The sequence below is a fragment of the Syngnathus typhle genome, linkage group LG20 (genome assembly GCF_033458585.1).
Source record: "Syngnathus typhle isolate RoL2023-S1 ecotype Sweden linkage group LG20, RoL_Styp_1.0, whole genome shotgun sequence".
NCBI classification, from domain to species: domain Eukaryota; kingdom Metazoa; phylum Chordata; class Actinopteri; order Syngnathiformes; family Syngnathidae; genus Syngnathus; species Syngnathus typhle.
The window spans coordinates 2381410-2399320 of NC_083757.1; the positions used below are offsets into that span (position 1 = coordinate 2381410).

At 44.2% G+C, this 17911-nt stretch overlaps 2 protein-coding genes and 2 long non-coding RNA genes across 45 annotated transcripts in view; 3 read left to right on the forward strand and 1 right to left on the reverse strand.

Annotated features, from left to right (window-relative positions):
- Positions 1-4: 4 nt before the first annotated feature.
- On the reverse strand, positions 5-1360 carry LOC133144807 (uncharacterized). The gene is made up of 2 exons (XR_009710773.1): positions 1144-1360; positions 5-336 (listed from the first exon to the last, which is right to left on the reverse strand). It is a non-coding gene; the product is annotated as an uncharacterized LOC133144807 (long non-coding RNA).
- A 91-nt stretch (positions 1361-1451) lies between these two features.
- LOC133144801 (homeobox protein Hox-A2a-like) lies at positions 1452-4278 on the forward strand. Its single transcript, XM_061267749.1, has 2 exons — positions 1452-2884; positions 3253-4278. Exons 1-2 carry the CDS (start codon positions 2533-2535, stop codon positions 3981-3983), a joined length of 1083 nt encoding a protein of 360 aa, XP_061123733.1. The 5' UTR covers positions 1452-2532; the 3' UTR covers positions 3984-4278.
- Positions 4279-4426: 148 nt separating this feature from the next.
- Positions 4427-8458, forward strand: hoxa1a (homeobox A1a). The gene is made up of 2 exons (XM_061266455.1): positions 4427-7352; positions 7671-8458. The coding sequence occupies exons 1-2, from the start codon at positions 6668-6670 to the stop codon at positions 8048-8050; spliced, it is 1065 nt and encodes a 354-aa protein (XP_061122439.1). The 5' UTR covers positions 4427-6667; the 3' UTR covers positions 8051-8458.
- An 85-nt stretch (positions 8459-8543) lies between these two features.
- LOC133144073 (uncharacterized) overlaps positions 8544-17911 on the forward strand; it is a 37379-nt gene continuing 28011 nt past the window's right edge. For 9 of the 42 annotated variants that reach the window (XR_009710550.1, XR_009710546.1, XR_009710549.1 and 6 more), the window contains exons 1-3: positions 9117-11656; positions 12158-12843; positions 12944-16978. This is a non-coding gene — a long non-coding RNA (uncharacterized LOC133144073). The other 33 variants (XR_009710563.1, XR_009710566.1, XR_009710575.1 and 30 more) reach the window with 33 other exon arrangements.

Below are 17911 nucleotides of genomic sequence, written 5' to 3' on the forward strand. Positions count from 1 at the left end.
AGAATGCATATTTATTTTTTATTTAGAAAAAAAACCGTAATAAGAATTGTTACACATTCGCCAAGCAAAGTAGTCCGTAAAAAGTCCACCCATAATTAAATGCGAGGCAAATTATTTTTGTTTACAAAAATTTAGCATTAATATCGTTCAGAAAAATAACAGCGACTGGCGGTTACATGCAAAAAAGAAAAAAAGCTGCATAATTTATTTCCCTCTCTTCCTGATGAGACGTGAAGAAAACTCTCGGGTGGCCTGCTTCTTCCCTCCTCTCATCTCATCCGCGTGGGCACATCCATAATAATAAAAATGTCAGGCGCCGGACCCTTCAGCAAGGCCCTGCAAGTAGACAACAATATAAATGAGAAATCGTTGGAAAACTAATGTCCCTGAATATGTTTCGAGTCGGTCAAATGTGAATTTGTAGCGAAAAGTCCAAATGCATCGTTAGGATGATGGCCTAAGGGAATTAAATTTTAGTTAGAATTTGTTTTCAACATTTAAAATGAAAATTATTCGGGGTGAAATCCATTTGAGTATTACTTTAAAAAGAAAAAAAAGTGTTCTAAATAGAAAATGTAAGCCCATGTTTTTGCTCATAAAAGAAAAATGGCAATCTCATATAGTGCTTCCCCCAAACATTTTTTTTTATTGTGCAAATATATTTTTTTAATCCTCGATCATGTCACCCCCTCTAAAAAAAAAAATCATTTTCAATTTGAATATGATTGATATAACAGGGCATTAGCACCCATGACATATGGTGAGCAGGGGAACCCTGGAACAATTGAACCATGGTGTGTCAAAGCTGGACTTGTGCAGTCGCACGAGGCACTGATTTGACCCATATGTGCCACCTTGGCTTAATTTAAACCGAAAGTATAAACCCTGTTTTGCAATATATTCACATCCGTGTGATAAATCGCTCTTGTTGCAATACGTGTAGGCTCACCAGGAAAAAAAAGCCTCCACCCACTCCTTTCGTTACACAAAGCCTGTGCGTAATTCCAAACTTCCCTATGGCAACCTTCCCCACACTAAAATGCTTCGATACGTGCAAAAATATCTCCATGTAAGTTTCTAAATCACGTTCCAGTTCGAGATAAGCCCGATAAAAATCCAGGTGAATACATTCTCGATACTCACCCGTGGTGTGTTCACTGCCTTCCCCCCGCGAGGAAATACGCACACGCCTTGTCCGATTCTTATTTATCTTTTAAAACATCCCTCCAGCGACAGCTCGGGCTAGAAGGTGCAGAAAATGGTTCTAATCTGAGCGACCAGTGTTTCTCGCCGCTTCCTGGCTGCATTTGATCCGGGGGAGAGTTAGAAGCCTTAAATGTGTTGTGAGGGCACCGAGCTGTCAGACCTTTTGGCGAGTAAGATTGATCGCGCGCAGGCTTCCAGCACTCTTTGTTTGGTATATAAGCAACAAACTGAGAGAGACCCTACACCACTTCTTCCTCTCTCGTATACTCACCAAGTCATATTTTTTCTTTCGATGGAAATATACCTTGGTGTGTTTAAGGGGGTGGAAGCATTCCAAAAAATGTGGCTTTCGCAGATGATTTTGGAAGGTCAATAAAGCAAAGTCGCAGCAGGGGAGAGACGTTCAGTAATAACGGAGCAAATTATTCGTTTTTAATGCTCTTGATGACCATTTTGGTCATTACTTTTATAGCTTGAAAGTACACGGTGGACGCCTTTATTGCATTTAGAGGCATTTAAAAAGCGCTAATAGTACAAACAAAAATTAGGTGAGCTGCAAAAGGAGCTATGTGTTAAACATTGTTTGGACAAAGGTGAAAATGTGATTTTGTGTCAAAATGTGAGTGTGCATATTTTGTTAAAATGTTATGTTGCGTAATGGCCTAAAAATGACACTATATTTAATTTTTTTTTTTTTTTTTTTTGCTGTTCGTCCTCATGTATTTCTCCATAGACGTCAGACGTACAGGATTCACTGAGGAAGTCTTAATAGCACTTTTGGGGTATGTTGAATGTGTGAGCGTGTGCGTGTGCGCGCGCGGGTGTTGGGGGCGTTCTCGCCTGACATCCTCAAACAATACGAGAAAGAGGAGCGCACGAATCCGCGCGCCCTAAGCTTGGGGTCCTTCCTCGTAATAGTGAGAGTCATCCATTCTTAAAAACACACTTTTTTCGGGTGGGGGTCTCTTCTCAGAGTGGCGCGCGGTCGGGAGGATAAAGATGTAAATAAAAGTGGCACGGCTGAGTGAGGCAGCAGCAGCAGCAGACTTTTTGGATCAATCAGGCAGTCAGTGGCTTCTTTTGATTAAAGCCCAAATTGTCATTGGGCAGAGGTAATCATGTGACAGGCAACTCGGTCCAATTTCAACCTTGTCTCCATGAATTCAATAGTTTCATAGTAGCTCGGTCTCCACACGGCCGTAATCACAGAAATAGGAAGAAGAAGCCATCACATGGAGATTTTTTGAATGATTTTCGTCTTCGCTTGGCCGTTGGGTTCGTCGACAATAACGCGTGCAAACTTTCCTGGGCTCGCAGGGAGAGGAGATGAATTACGAATTCGAGCGAGAGAGCGGATTTATCAATAGTCAGCCGTCGCTTGCTGAGTGCCTGACATCTTTCCCCCCTGTCGCTGATTCATTTCAAAGTTCATCAATCAAGAGCTCGACACTGATTCCTCCTCCCTTCGAGCAGACCATCCCCAGCCTCAACCCGGGCAGCCATCCGCGCCACGGCCGCCCGAGACACAGCCCCGACGGATGCAGCCCGCTGCCCACCGCCTCACTGCCTCCGGAGTACCCGTGGATGCGGGAGAAGAAAGCCTCCAAGCGGAACCACCTGCCCACGTCCTCCGCAACCACTTTATCTACTAATGGGCCCGTTTGCTTCTCCCCAAAAGGTGGGTTATGTTATTATTGGCCTTTTCTTTTTTTTTAGGAGACATTTATATTATTGTTCAAATGCGAGTATTTTACTGGGTCGTGGGAAAGCTTGCAGAAAAAGTTTGGTTAAAGTTTGCTCTGATTTATTCCCCCGGTCACACTTTTGATGTGTGACAGTAATGAAGAGTGATGGAGTTCCGTTGCCGTGGAAGGCAGTTGCAGCATTCATTAGTGTCCCACTCCCTGCGTGGAGCTTTTTTCTTTTTTTTTAAAGTGTTTACGTCCACGCTAAAAACAGGCGAGACATTATAGATTTTTTAGCGAATATTTTAGCGTGCATTTGTTTTTCTCCAGCCACTCTTACGGTTCCTTCTCGGTTCTGCAGGCTCGCCTGAGGTCGCGGAAGGCGGAGGGATAAGCGGCGGCTCGCGCCGGCTGAGGACAGCCTACACTAACACGCAGTTGCTGGAGCTGGAGAAGGAATTCCACTTCAACAAGTATTTGTGCCGACCCAGGAGGGTGGAGATCGCGGCCCTGCTCGATCTGACCGAGCGGCAGGTCAAAGTGTGGTTCCAGAACCGGCGAATGAAACACAAGCGGCAGACGCAGAGCAAGGAGAACCACAACGGGGACGCGGGCAAGGGTCCCGGCGGCGGGGAGGACGGAATGCACAGCGACGATGACGACGAGGGTCCCCCGTACGAGCAAAGCGGGGCCCTGTTGGAGAGAGACACTTTCTCCTTTCACAACAACAATCTGGAATCCGCGCAGCAGGTCCACAATAGCAGCTCGGTGAGCTTTGCTGCTGCACCGCTGAACAGCAATGAGAAAAATCTGAAACATTTTCCCAACCCGTCACCCACTGTTCCGGGCTGCGTGTCAACAATGGGCCCAGGCTCGGCATCCGTGCCGGACAATGGCGACAGTCCCCCAGCTTTGGATGTTTCTATACACGACTTCCAAGCTTTCTCGTCGGATTCCTGCTTGCAACTCTCCGACGCTGCCTCGCCGAGCTTGTCTGAATCGCTGGACAGTCCCGTGGACATTGCTGCAGATACTTTCTATTTTTTCTCGGAATCTCTAACAACAATCGACCTGCAAAATCTCAATTATTAACACAAATCAATCATGACTACTTTTTATTTTCGGGCTTAACTCACGTCTTTGTATATTCGGCGCGCATTTTATGGGACGGTAAGGATGAACGTAAATCACGGATGAGGACTGTAACGACCATAAAAAAATTCTTTTTTTTTTTTTTTTTTTTTTTTTTTCGGACGAAAACTGTTATGGATGTGTGTGAAATTTCAACAATATCCGGCCTATATGGAAACTGGTCATTTTTATTTTTGTATAGCTTCCAATGTCTTGACTATTTTTGTTAGAATACAATTAACTTGCTACAATCTTTTTTTTCGTGTTTTGAGTCTTATTAATGTCGCTTTATTAATTAATTAATTCTCGCGGAAAATGCGCACTATATTATGCAAATCGAACAACAGGTTGGTAACGAATATAAATAGTCTAACTGGTGCTGAAGTGTGTGTGCATATATTATAATAATATATATAACATACAAAATATTTTTAACATTGAAATACATTTGGATTTCGCATGGCCAAGCTCTTGACACGGTGCATGCTGCAAGCAAACAGCCGAGCCATGTTTGCCTCCAGGACCTCATAAATCACCGCTGTGGCATGAATGGGACGAACATTAAGGAGCCCAATTGTGACTTAATGTTCACAAATACAAGCCCACTTACATTTTCGTGCGGGTTTCCCTGATATCTTAGCTTAAAGGGGGCTGAGTCTATCCACGCGTTGGGCAATGATTCATTTTTATGGCCTGTTTAAACAGGCTGGCTCTCCTACAACGGCTCGCTGGAGTTGCATGTCTGTGCAAGCTGCTCACTTCCCGTGTGGGGATCAAATTCAAACCAGACCGCTAGGATAATTTATGAGATGTGCCCCTCGAACGTATAAGTGTCATTTCCATTATTTTATTATAGTTATCATTATTTTCTAGGATTATTTTCTCAAGCCGTCAGGTGAAATATTGGGATTCGATATGATGATTATGAATAGCTTTGCTCTATTGCTTTGCACTTACGTTGACTTATGGGAATCGTTTAATAGCCCACTTTGGTTCAATATCGGGATGTAACTTTGCGCGTGAAATCAACAACCACCAGTTGCATCGATCGATTTTATAACACGCATCTGTGGCAAAAAAAAAATAATAATCAACAGAGTGTATATGCTCTCTTTTGTGTGTTAAAAACAGATGTAGACTCGGGGAAAAAAACTGCGGTGGGGGAGCCCTGCAGTATTGGTGTCCATAACCAAATCATTCCGAGACAACGCGTCTTTTCTGTGCGCACATGTGCTCACACAAAGAGGACAGAGAGCTGCGTGGCCTGCTGGTGGCTGGCTCCCCTGACATGCACCATTCTCCGCGCCCACGCATGCTCTTTGCTGCAGATGGGATGTCAGAGGCGAGGTGGGAGGGGGAAGGGAATTAGAGTAGGCTATTGACTGCTAGCTTTGCTTACAAGTTTACGTCATGCATTTTGGAAAATCTTATGAACATATATACTATATGTGCGTATATGCATAAATAGTGCATGTCACTCCATTGTGCTATATTGTTACTATAGATTTGCTAGTTTGTGCAGCTGCACCGAATTGTGATATGCACGACTTTCATATGTTTTTGTTCGATGTTGCAATCTTCACTGAAATATTATTTTCATTTTAGGTGTAATGCTACATTTGACCACCGAAGGCGCTCATTCATCCCAATGGATCCGCTCATTCACGCCCCCACCTCCCCCTCCCTTTTCTTTTCTCTCAGTCAAGAGCTTGCCCTCCGGTCTGCTCCCACTCCCACTCACTCCCACTCTCTCTTCCCACCCGACAATCTCCACAACCATTAATTTATTTCCCCAGCAGCTTCATTTGATGAACTTTTTAACAGGGTAATCAAGCCACGGGCTATGCGCGAACACCACCGCTGGCCACGCATTATCACTCCATTTGATCACGCCATAATGAATACATACACCGTGTAAGTTAAGTCAGAGTTGACCCTGAGAGGAAACTGAATTAATAGCACATTCTATTAGTGAATCTCGCCGTTTCCTCAACCTTCCAGCAAGTCTGACATGCAGATAAATGTGACCCTAATGAGAAAACAAAGTCATGAGAGCAACGCCATTATCCTCCGCTGGCTTCTTTTGGGTGTCAATGGAGTGAAACATTTGCCCTCTCTGCCCCGCTGTGACAATATTTGCTGAGTAAATCCCTCGCAGTGTTAAAGCGTGAAACATTTGGCATCGGAATGAGACACTGATAGCCTCTGGCAGTGACACACATTGACACATTCATTCATCCAGAAAAAAATAGTTCCTCCCTTACAATGACACGATTTAATGACATCACGCATGATTGCCTCCCCCTAAAAAAATAGCCTACCTGGGGTCAGAGTGCACACCTTCGCTTTGGAGCATCCCCGAGCGTCCCGTGCATGCAACCCCGTCCGCCGTCCGCCACCGTCTGCCACCCAGCTTCATTGTTTGCTCGGCCAATGCGTAAGTGCATGACGCGTCACCTTGATCGACGAGCGGCTGGAATTTAAATAGCCACTCAAACAGCAATCTGTCAGCGGCTGAGAGGATAAGCTCAAGTGTCTCACTGGCTGACCCGGACCCACGTGACCACACCCGTTCATTGATGTTGGTCAATGCCCCCCCTTTAACCCCCCTCCCCGCCCTCCTCTTGATATCAGCGTATAGGTAAATGTTGGCACGGTCACTCGGGGTAAGAGAGGAGAGATCAGAGGTGCTCCAAGCGCTCCCTGGACTCAAACATGCTACAATGAGCACTTTCTTAGATTATTCCGTCATGAACAATGAGGGTGGGTCGTGTTCCGTGAGAGCTTTCCACCCGGATCACGGGATTACAACTTTCCAGTCGTGCGCAGTGACGGTGAACAACTGCGGCGCGGATGAGCGCTTCATGGCGAGCAGGGCTTCCCCGGACGAGCACCAGCAGCCGGGCTCCTACCAGTCCCCCGCGGGGAATCTGCATGGGCTCGCTTACGGCGCGCACCCAACCTGCAGCTCCGGCTACGGCGCGCAAAGTTTCTGCGCGTCCTACAACCATTACGCGCTCAGCCAGGAAGTCGACTCCACCGCGGGGTTTCCACAGTGCGGCCCGCTCGTGTACTCGGGTAACCTTTCCACGTCAGTGGTGGCGCAACATCGCCAGAATTACACTGCAGCCCCTATGGGTCAACTGCAGTATGCTCACCCGGCCTACGGAGGCGGGCACGAGCAAGCCACCCCCTTCCCCGGGTGCTCGAACCCTCTGTCTCCTCTGCATGCGGCTCACCTGGAGGGATGCTGCTCTCCTCTGTCCGAGGGAGCTTCCAATGCACAGACCTTCGATTGGATGAAAGTCAAGAGGAATCCTCCTAAAACAGGTGGGTCTCTTATGCGGCTATTTGACATGCACTTAATGAACATAAATATATGCGCTTCCGAGAGACTGCACTATAGGTGTCAAATGCAAATGCACATTTGCACTGCTGTATTTATTTTATTTTTTTGCAGTTTCATGGTATTGTGCAAGTGTACCTAATGTTAGATTCTGTGCGGTATGCTTGAGACTGAGGGCAATGTCATGTGATTACTAAATTCAAACCGTTTAGTCATCATATAAGATATAAATAACAAATCATGTTATAATGTTCTGTCCAATGTCTTCCCTCAAATATTCCCACTTTTTTCCCCACCTTTAGGGAGGTCAGGTGAGTACGGCTACGGAAGTCAGCCCAACACGGTGCGGACCAACTTCACCACCAAACAACTGACCGAGTTGGAGAAGGAGTTCCACTTTAACAAGTATCTGACCCGAGCACGGCGCGTGGAGATCGCCGCTACGCTGCAGCTGAATGAGACTCAAGTGAAAATCTGGTTCCAGAACCGAAGGATGAAGCAGAAGAAACGAGAGAAAGAAGGGCTGCTCCCGGTCAAGGCCGTGACCTCTGACCCTGGCGAGCACCTTCAGGAGAAACTGGACGACGCCGCGTCGGAAAAGTCGGTTTCGGCTCCTTCGACCCCTTCCCCTCCTTCCTCCTCGGTGTCCTCCACTGGGGGGGACCCTTACTGTTCCAATTAAAAGCCACTTGCCTCATCCCCAAAGCTAATAGCCAAAGTCCTGCATTACCAAAAGTACATTTTGGAGGAACACATGCACTTTTTGGACATGTAGGCAAAATGGACGGGCTCTAATTGTCTTTTCTATTGTGTATTGTAAATCTGAAAATGTGCAGTATTAACTTCTTTGGACTGTACCTCAAATGTGCCAAAGTCACAACAATCATCATAATCCACATCGTTACGCACATTGTGTGAAAGTCTTGTGTGAGAGTTGCATGGTGCGTTCACGGGTGATCGGGATGCTGAGTTTTATCAGTTTACCAAGGCACGCGTTGCGGGCTTCTATTTGTTTGTATATTTAACCAAGCACAAACGTTTACGGGTCAAACATGGGATTATTAAAGTGAGGTTGTACCTCTTAAAAGTTTCACGTGGTGTTAATTTTTTCCCGATGACGTCATATTTGTCATTTAAACCAGGAAGTACGCACTTGAATGCACGCAGCCGTGCGCGCTCCCGTGAGATGTAATATTATTTTGCTGTCATTTGCGATGACAACCTCATTGAAGCAAGGGTAGAGGGAGGGCTGACGAAAAAAATAAAGAGTATTGATCCAAACATGGAGGTTAGGATATCGACAAGGATGCAGCCCCACTGGCCCTGTCAGCGTTTGCTCCTCAGCGTCCAAACTTGCGTGGCAGTGTCATCATCCACGCCAAGAGGGACAAGAGGGACGGTGAAAAGTTGCAGAGGTGCTTACGTCATCTTATTTAAAACAAATTGTGTGAAAAGTCAGATTTCCTCTAATGTTGCTGTCTTTCTTTCTTGTTTTTAGACCCTGCGTCTTATCTCTGCACCCCCCCCCCCCCTCGCACCAGTCCCTCGTTTTTTTTCCTAATTGTTTTAATTCCTGGCGTGCAGCATGCGAGTCCATTCTCCCATAAAAGGGCAAAAAAACCGCCCAAAGAAGCATGATTAATGAGCGTAGTTCACCTGAACCTGGATCCACCTGCAGGATTGGCTCTGTTGGAGCTGTGGAGACCTGCTGGGGACAGGACGCAGCAAAAACACCCGACATTGTAAGTTCTTCTGCCTTTTGTTGTTCGTATGAAATATTTCCCCAATATATTCAACGCGGGTGATGTCCGCTTGCTTGGAAGTATTCGTGTGCTAATTGCGTATTATTGTTTGTGCGGGGAAAAAAGATGCAGAAATTTTTTATGATCTTATTTAATTCGAATGACGGTCTGAACAATTTTTTCATAAATAATTGACCTTAAATAAGGTATTTTTAGAACGGTAAGATTGCCGGGTACGCGATTTCAAATATGATAATATTACGAGTGTTTGTTTTATATTTACCATTCGTATTCGTATAGAAATATTTTTTAAGGATTTTGGTAACGTAGTATCTTATTTTATATAATTTTTAAAGCACGTTTCCCCGCTGTAGGACTAATATAGCAGTTTACATAGTTCTTCTTTAATCCCGAATGAATAACGTCATTTACCTAATTTGTCGCCACTTTTTAAAATCAAAATATATTTGGAAATATGTATTTATTTATTTAATATATTATTGTCAGTATTAAGATTGTTCTATTATTATATAGTGACTCAAATGGACTATATTTAACTCGTAGCATTGTTTTTTAGTTCTCTCTTTGCAAACATTCCTCATTTGCTTCGTTGAAACTTGGCAAACAATTAGATTGCTCCGATTTCAGCATTATTTAAAAAAAATCTAACTAATATACAGTATCCATATATTTTTAAAAAAATAAATACATGCAGTAATTAAAATAGCATTCCACCCGTGTTGAAAAAAAAGTTGAAGTTAAAATAATAACTTTGTCATCAGAAACTACTTCTAAGTATAGGCCTCGCTGAGTTCTCTCCGGGGCCCGTGGAGACAAGTGAGGGAATTGAAATCGCAGATGACCCCCCAAAAGAAAGCCTCGGGTCATCCCACGGTCACACTCTGAGTTTGTTGTCACAGCACGCGCACGCACAGCACACACACACACACACATACACTCAGGCCCAAACAACAGACCACACTGGTCAAACAAGCACCTGAATAACAAGTCACAGTCCACCTCCGAGGACCTGTTTGACCAAAACACCACAGCAGACTTGATACGAGCTGTCCAACAGAAACTTTTTTACGTGCACTTCCACAACATGAGTGATGCAGCCGATGGTTCCCATTAGGCTCCACCAATAAACACGTACATGATGACAGACGAACCATTAAAGCCTTGGTGGAGGACTGATTAGAGATTGACTTGTCCTGTTTTTGATGGAAATGATGTGGTTTAAACTCTATATTTGGTCATATAGCTATCAAAGCGAAAACGAAATTTTAAAATTAGATTTCAGATTTGGTGGAGATTAAGGTTTATTTTTTAATATAAATGCAGCGCAAAACCTAAAATGTTGAATTGTTCATTTGGCTTAAATTAAAAATAAAATTATTGTTTGTTATGTAATTATTTATACATTTTACAGAAATAGTAACATTCTTTGAAAACGGTATGTTGATTTTACGTTTTCACCTGTCACTTAATTAGGTACACTTGCGCAATATGTTACCCGAAAAATAAAGGTCAGAATAATGCAAACTTTATTCAATCATTATCTCGCTGACATTGTCCATCCCATTAGACGGACTGAAAAAGTGGCTTGTGTATTTAGTTCAGTATATTATATATTTCAATATATTATTGCACCCTCAGTTGGAATAAATATTCGATACACTGACGGCAAGTATCAATAGTTTACAAAACGCTAAAGAAACGGGCAGTATTTAATTTCTCCCGTTCTGTTTGTGGGGGCGCTAAATGCACAAATGGGTTTAAAGTAGACGGATGAATGTTTTTTTTTTTTTCTTTAAAAGTTTTGGCGTTCAGTAAATACATATTTAGACCAGGGACGTGCGGTCAGAAGAGGCAAGGGAGGCCACGCCTCCTCTGCCATCATTATAGGGGAAAAAACAAATTCAATTGTTTTTATAATAAACTAATTTTCCTTTTAATTTCAGTCGTTTTGTATCATTTTGAACCAAAATTGCAGAATTGTTATAGTTATTTTAAAACCGAAGACGATTCGCTCGTTGGAGCCAACTTCCTGTCTAGCCTCCTCTGAGGATTGCGTAATCACACGGCTGCCTATGTTGACAGGCTATGCATTCTCTGTCTTTATATCGCTGTTTAAGTGTTCAAACACGGTGGCTATATTAACCTATTTCCGTAGTTAAGCTGATGTATATAATATCTAGTAATTTTTGTCATCTGTCTGTAGCGTCGTGTTTCTTAAGATGAACAAAACGGCTTTGAAAAGAGACCGTACGAAAAAGGTTCTCCAGCCTTATGGCAGGGGGCGCTAGTGATCCCGGGATGCTTCATGGGCCTACCTGTAGAATAAGAGATCTCCAATTCAATTTACAGTGAACAGCTGAGGAGCAGTCGTCCATTTGTTTCGTTTTACATTCGTTTTGTTTGTTTTTTTCGTTTTTACATTTCTTTTTACAATGGAGGATTACAGGAGGTCATCAGTAAAGGAAGATCAACTCTGGAGTTAAAAGGTTTCATTCGGACAACGGGACTTGGGAGCAAACGGAATGGTAGGCACGATCGAAAACAAGTTTTTGATTTCATGTGCTTTATTGAGCGTTTTTATGTGTCAAGACTGCTTATATGAGGTTTTAACTAAAATAGTTCAAATGAAATAATGAATAAGCCACACCAGAGCAGCGTTCCCCAACCTTTTTTGTGACACGGTTAGGTCCCGGACAAATTTTTACCGGGGGATGACGTCAGTGCCTCCCCAGTCATGGACCTCACAGCACGTCACTGATATTGATATCATTGATAGCAAATTCTGACAATATATTTATCAATGTGATATTGTGCGCCCCATATAGTCACAATGTATTGTATAAATAAAAATTCTGACAATTTATTGATATCATTGATATCAAATTCTGACAATACATTGATATCATTGATATTAAATTCTGACAATATATTGATACCATAATGCTATTGTGCGCCCCATATAGTCACAATATCGAATCATGAGTTATCCATAGAGCAAATCTAAAATATTTTTTGTTCATTTTCAGTATCAAGGGCAATTGACTCAACGCACCAGCAGCTAAGTATAAATAATAAAGCACGCACTGTTTGTTTTCTTAGTCATGTGGGTCATGGTAATTTGCAAAATTTGAATTAAGGCAAGTGTCTTTTGACTTATGCTATACAAATAATAATTGTTCATGATTAAACAGAGATATAGAGATGTATATTATTATATCAATATATAGTTGGTATTCTCAAAATTGCATCATGAAGGCTATAATGTGTCCAGCTGTGGCTTGAACTTGCCAAATGTTGAGTGCCCATGTATTATTTAGCAAGGGCATAATGATTTCCATTCATCAACAATTTATATTCAGAAACAACCCAAATTGTGTTCAGTTATTCTCATTTTCTCTAATGGCGACCAAGTCGTCGTCCATCTGCGGTCACCTAAATTACTTTTCCTCACGCTAGCAATTCTTAACACGCAACAGAAAGTTAGTCAGGTAGCAGTAGCAGACAGAAAGAAGAAAAAAAAAAAAGACCAGACAGAAGTCAGTCATCAGGGTTGTCGAGGTATTGGCACATGAGCGCTCATTGACCACTCCCCTGTTGTGATTGGCAGCTAAAATGAATTCCTCCATCGACAGACGTGCGTCTCAGTATGCCGATAAAGGCGGCCAGCCTATAGAGCCATTGACAGTATGATGGAGGGAGAGACGGGGAGAAGGTGATGACAAAGATGACATCATGTGACTTGCTTGGCCCTGCTGGACACCTCATTAGGTACACTTTTGCCATCTAATGGGTATGTATTTTTTTTTTCTTAGGTTGTTAAGCAACAGCGGCAAGGCATGAGAGATGGAAACTAGCAGAGGTTAGGTGTTAAAGGATGACTGGCCGGTCCACAACTCACCTTGTAGATCATCCCGCGCTTCTGGCCGAGTTGGAATCTTCTCCACCGAGCGGTCCTGCTCGGCCCGACGCGACCACACAAAGACATGTGAAGAAGGGAGGCCGCTTCATTATCAGGGTTGAGGCCCAGAGAGGCGAGAGGATGGCTGCAAGGGCTGTGGCCTCCAGCTCCATCCATCACACACGTCCTGACCTTGGCTTGACCCAAGCATGGCAGCCAATGAGGCGCCCTCTTTCCCCTTCCAAACACTCGCACACACTTATCTAGCCGTGCATTAACATCGAAGAGATCGGGTGACACCGAGCGGAGGCCGCATGCTCTTTGTCGGCCGACGCTCTTTCGTTCCTTTGTTTTTTTACGTGACTAATGTGAGTAACAACACCTGACAAACAGGCTGTTCATCCTGTCTCCTCTCTGAGGCTCGTGCCCCCCTCTCTTTGTCACACACAATAGAAAACAGTAGCAAGGTCCTCCATCTATCTCCATAGATTCCTATTGTGAGGAGACGACGTGTCATTTCGCCAACGAGAAGGAGAGCCCATTCAAGCAAAAAAGTAGACTTGGATAGAGAACATAATGCTGAGAAATGAAGCACATGCTTTCTGAGGGCCACTAGGGGCCACTTTAACAGATACAAAAAGACCCCCCCCCCCCCCACATCAGGGACGTGCGGTCAGAGGAGGCTACCTTGCCATCATGAAAAGGGGAAAACAAATTCAATTGTTTTTATTATAAAGTCATTTCCCTTTTAATTTCAATAGTTTTGTATCATTTTGAACCAAAATCGCTGAATTTTTACAGTTATTTTAAAACGGAAGACGATTGGCTCGGAGGAGCCAACTTCCTGTCTAGCCTCCTCTGACGAATTTCAGGAGAGTATCTTCATCTCCATCCTTGGTGAATCTGCTTACTCAGCATTTCTTTTACTTTTAACATTTCACCTACTAAATGAATGAGTCACTTCCAATGTTTTGGACACACCCATCACCTCCTTGGGAGATCTTGTGCCATTCAAGCGTGACCTCGGAGTTTAACCAATGCAACCAAACAAACGGGCGGCATTGTTGTTGCTATGACAACCTCCCAAACAACCTCGCCTTAAAGTTTCCGTTTTGTTAGCACGAGATTGTGAAAAGGATTTGGAGTTGGTCCGCTGTTGATGTGCCCTTGAGCAAGACTTTGACATCTCTGCTTGCATGGAAAGCAAAGTTGAACTAGTAATTATTTTTAAGAAAAACAATTGATCGTGCTTTCACGCATTGATGATTTATCACAACGCATCAAATATCGTGAAATCTTTCCTTGGTTGAACCCGCCGACATTGTCCGCTTGGTTCGTTTTGCTTGTGGTTACTTTGCAAAGCTGTTAAACACACACAGCTGAACCGTGGCCTCTACGTTTAAACTGCAGCGCCAGCAGCACTCTTGTCAATAACGCTCTGCAGTCTGAGCCAAGACTTTGATATGGAGGACCTGAGGCTTTGTTCTTCTGACGGCTGAAGTAGCACGTGTTGCCACGTCGCCTCTAGGTCGTAATTGCTAACATATCGCGGAAAAAAAAATAAAAGGTGCTACAGTGGCTTACTCCACATACAAGGCCCAAGGCTAAAAAGATAAAATATCTTTATGTTAGACAGTGTTTTGGATCATGGCGTGATGTTTTTGCTTACCTGAGCCACCTGTCTGCTCCATGCACAGAAAGAATAATGGCGCTCACGTGCTAGCTGGAAACACAATCCGGGATGAGATAAAGGCAGCAATTTGTGTGCTAACCGGCATGATGATCATTATTTAAGAGGTGTCAAACGATTTGATTGACACTGACAGCGAGAATTAATTTTCCATTGTTGATTATCTTTGGCGTAATCGGAGCTGTTTCTAATATTTGGGCTCAGTTGCCAATCAGAAAGTCGGTGTGTATTCTAAAGCAGGTTGTGTTGAGATTGAAAGAGATGTTTTAGTGACAGGTGAGAAGTGTCAGCGGTGTAACTCTAAGCCTGTCGTTGGTAAACGCCCTGAAGCAAGCGCATCTCGCTGTGGGAAGCGTCTTGAAACTATGCGCTGATAGACTGACTGGCCTGTCCCCTTTAGGCAAGGACCGGTCGAGATTTGGATCTCACTCAAGCGATGGGCGCAAATCCAGACAAATTGATGTGAAGTGGAGCCTTTGAAACACTTCGTCTGTGTCAACGATCACTTCCGTATTCTGCAAGTTAGCCAATCTCCTTTATTTACACATTGAGAGTTGCTGACTCCACTTTTTTTCTTTAAATATTGTTAAACCCATTAATATGCTTGCTTTCTGATAAAGAGCAAAGATTGTTGTTACCTCTGTGGTTGACATAAAAGATTACTCCGGTAGCTTGTTGGCTTAGTTGGGCACTGTGGCTGTTTTCTGATGGTTGCCTAGCAACTGCTTGGTAACAAGAGACAGTACAACACGACACTGGTTTGTTCTGTATGGGTTAGAAGAGTTGGAATTGAAGGGAAAATATAATTACTTTGGATTATTGGAAATTTAGTATGGAGTTTAACCAAAAAAAAGTGCATTGGCGCCGTTGTGGGCGTGAACACAGAAGGTAACATTTAACATTTGTAACATACTTTTGTGTGTAAACCTGGTGCCGACCACTTCCCTGCTCACCTGCCCCCCTTCGTCCCGAGTGGTCGTTATCGTTTCAACTCCATAGAGACTCGTCTAATGACAGCACTTGTCTATAACATGGCCATCAGCGCCCATGTGTGCGTGTGGAGGAGATGTGGCGGTGGGGGTATTGTGCACGTTTGCCCTGTAATGACAGCGGCTGTCTATAACAGCTCGTCCTGGCAGGGATCATTCGCTCCAGCCTCGCTGTCCGGTGTCACCAATGTCCGGGTGGACGATGATGTGATCTTTAGTCCCCTCTGCGATCTATAGACTGGCATTTGGCTCAGGGAGCGTCCCAAGGCTCTGACATGCATGCTAAACTTGGAGCCTTTCTGCCGATATCAACCCCCCACCCACCCTTCTCTTGGCTCAGCAGCGAGGAAGTTAACGCCAGACGCGGCATTATTGTGACATGCTGCGTTAGATGCAAAAGTGGCAGCTCGCCACTGAAGTTCGCAGTTGACCTCTGCGCGGAGCCTGATGATGCTACACGACTCTTAAGTCTGCTAGCAAATATTTGAGTGTATTTTAATTTGAATGCCATACGCACGCATGATGATCACTTTGCACCGATTGAATCCTGAGAGCAGATTCCTCCTAATGTGACTCTCAAGTCCTAGCGTGCCTTGGAGTATTATCATATTAGCATTCTTGACTGCTCCGTGTTTTTGACGGCTAATGAAGGCTTAAATGCTCTTTGGCGTATGTGTTGTGCGCGGTCCGCAGGGAACGCCGCCCGCCCGTGTCCTGTCCTGCATTGATGCCATCACGCTCTCATCTGCATGCCACGCTTGACAGCTCAGACCTTCTTTCATCCACACGCCATCTCCTTTCCTTTATCATCTTGGTCTCTCTGTCACTTTCCATTAATTCCCACTTCTGTTTGTCTCTCTTCATTTTCTTTTTGCAGTTCTTTTTTTTGTGCCATCTCGCCTGCGTTCTGATTTGGGTCGATACTGCGTGTGTTAAGGATTCACTGGTTGTGCTTTCTAGATAAACACCCTGTTAGCAGGATTATCCCTGTTGTCCTAACAATGTAAACCCGGGATTAGGCCTCGCTCTCCTGGGGATGCAAGTACGTGTGTGTTGAGGTCATTAGTCTGCTTTTGAGGAATACTGAGGTCCCATTAGTTCGACACAAAGGAAATATAAGAAGCTTGCATTGCAATTTGACATAAAGGCAACATTGAAGTTAATGATCAATATTTTTTTTTGATAGGTCCGAGGTGCAAAGGAATGAAGGTGTGAAAGATTCGGGTGAAGCTCTTTGGAGCAAGCTGCGGTGGCGATTGAAAGGGCAAAGGTGAGCCCCCCTCATGATATCTCCTGTACCGCAGGGGCAGTCACGACCGGGTCAGCGGAGGTTCAGGTGTCAGCCGGCGACGGCTGACTGACGAGACCGAGTGGGACCTCTCCCCGAAAACGCCGTCCCGCTTGGACCTTTCATCCTTCCTTCCCTCCCTCTCGGCCGTCGCTCCTCTCTGACCCGTCCCGCCCTCCCTTCAGACTTCTCTCTACTCTCGGGCGAAGCGGCCAACTTCAACCTTGTCATCCGCTCATCCTTTCCTCCTTCCTCCTCACCTTCTTCTTCACCCCGAAAACTAAACATTAGCACAGGCTTTCACTCAGCGGGTCGGCCTGACTGGGGCAGCTCTCTGCGGGGTTGCAGCACACACACACATTTGCGAAAATATTTGATTACAGCAAAATAGCTCAATTTACAGCCATGATTTAGAAAAAATAAAACATTTTTATTGAAACCCATGAGCACCTATGGATCACCAACGTACATTGATTGTTACTGACTAGAAGACAATCGTCAAGTCACCGTTATTGAATCTGTTAACATCCGCAGATGTATTACGGCCATTTTGCTCTATACAAGACACTGCAGGCTTTATTTATTGCAGCTTTAACGCCGATAGGACACTTTGGAAATCCACCAGTGCAGCCAGTATATCAAGGTGATGTTGCTATTGATGTCGTTAGATAGCATTATAGCCTAACGTATTGCTACTTGAGGGAATTCAGCCGGCCACTTTATCATCCGCAACTGTTTTCTAATTACCGAACGCGAGAATTAAAATATGTGAGCCCTCTGAGGTTAAGATCCTTGCGTCATAACAATGACAGCATGCGAGTTATTGACTCCTTTTGACCCAGCTCAAAGCTCGTAGAATAACCACAGATGATTGCGGGTCAGTAGGGTGGGAACAAAATGCTGCTTTTATTTGTT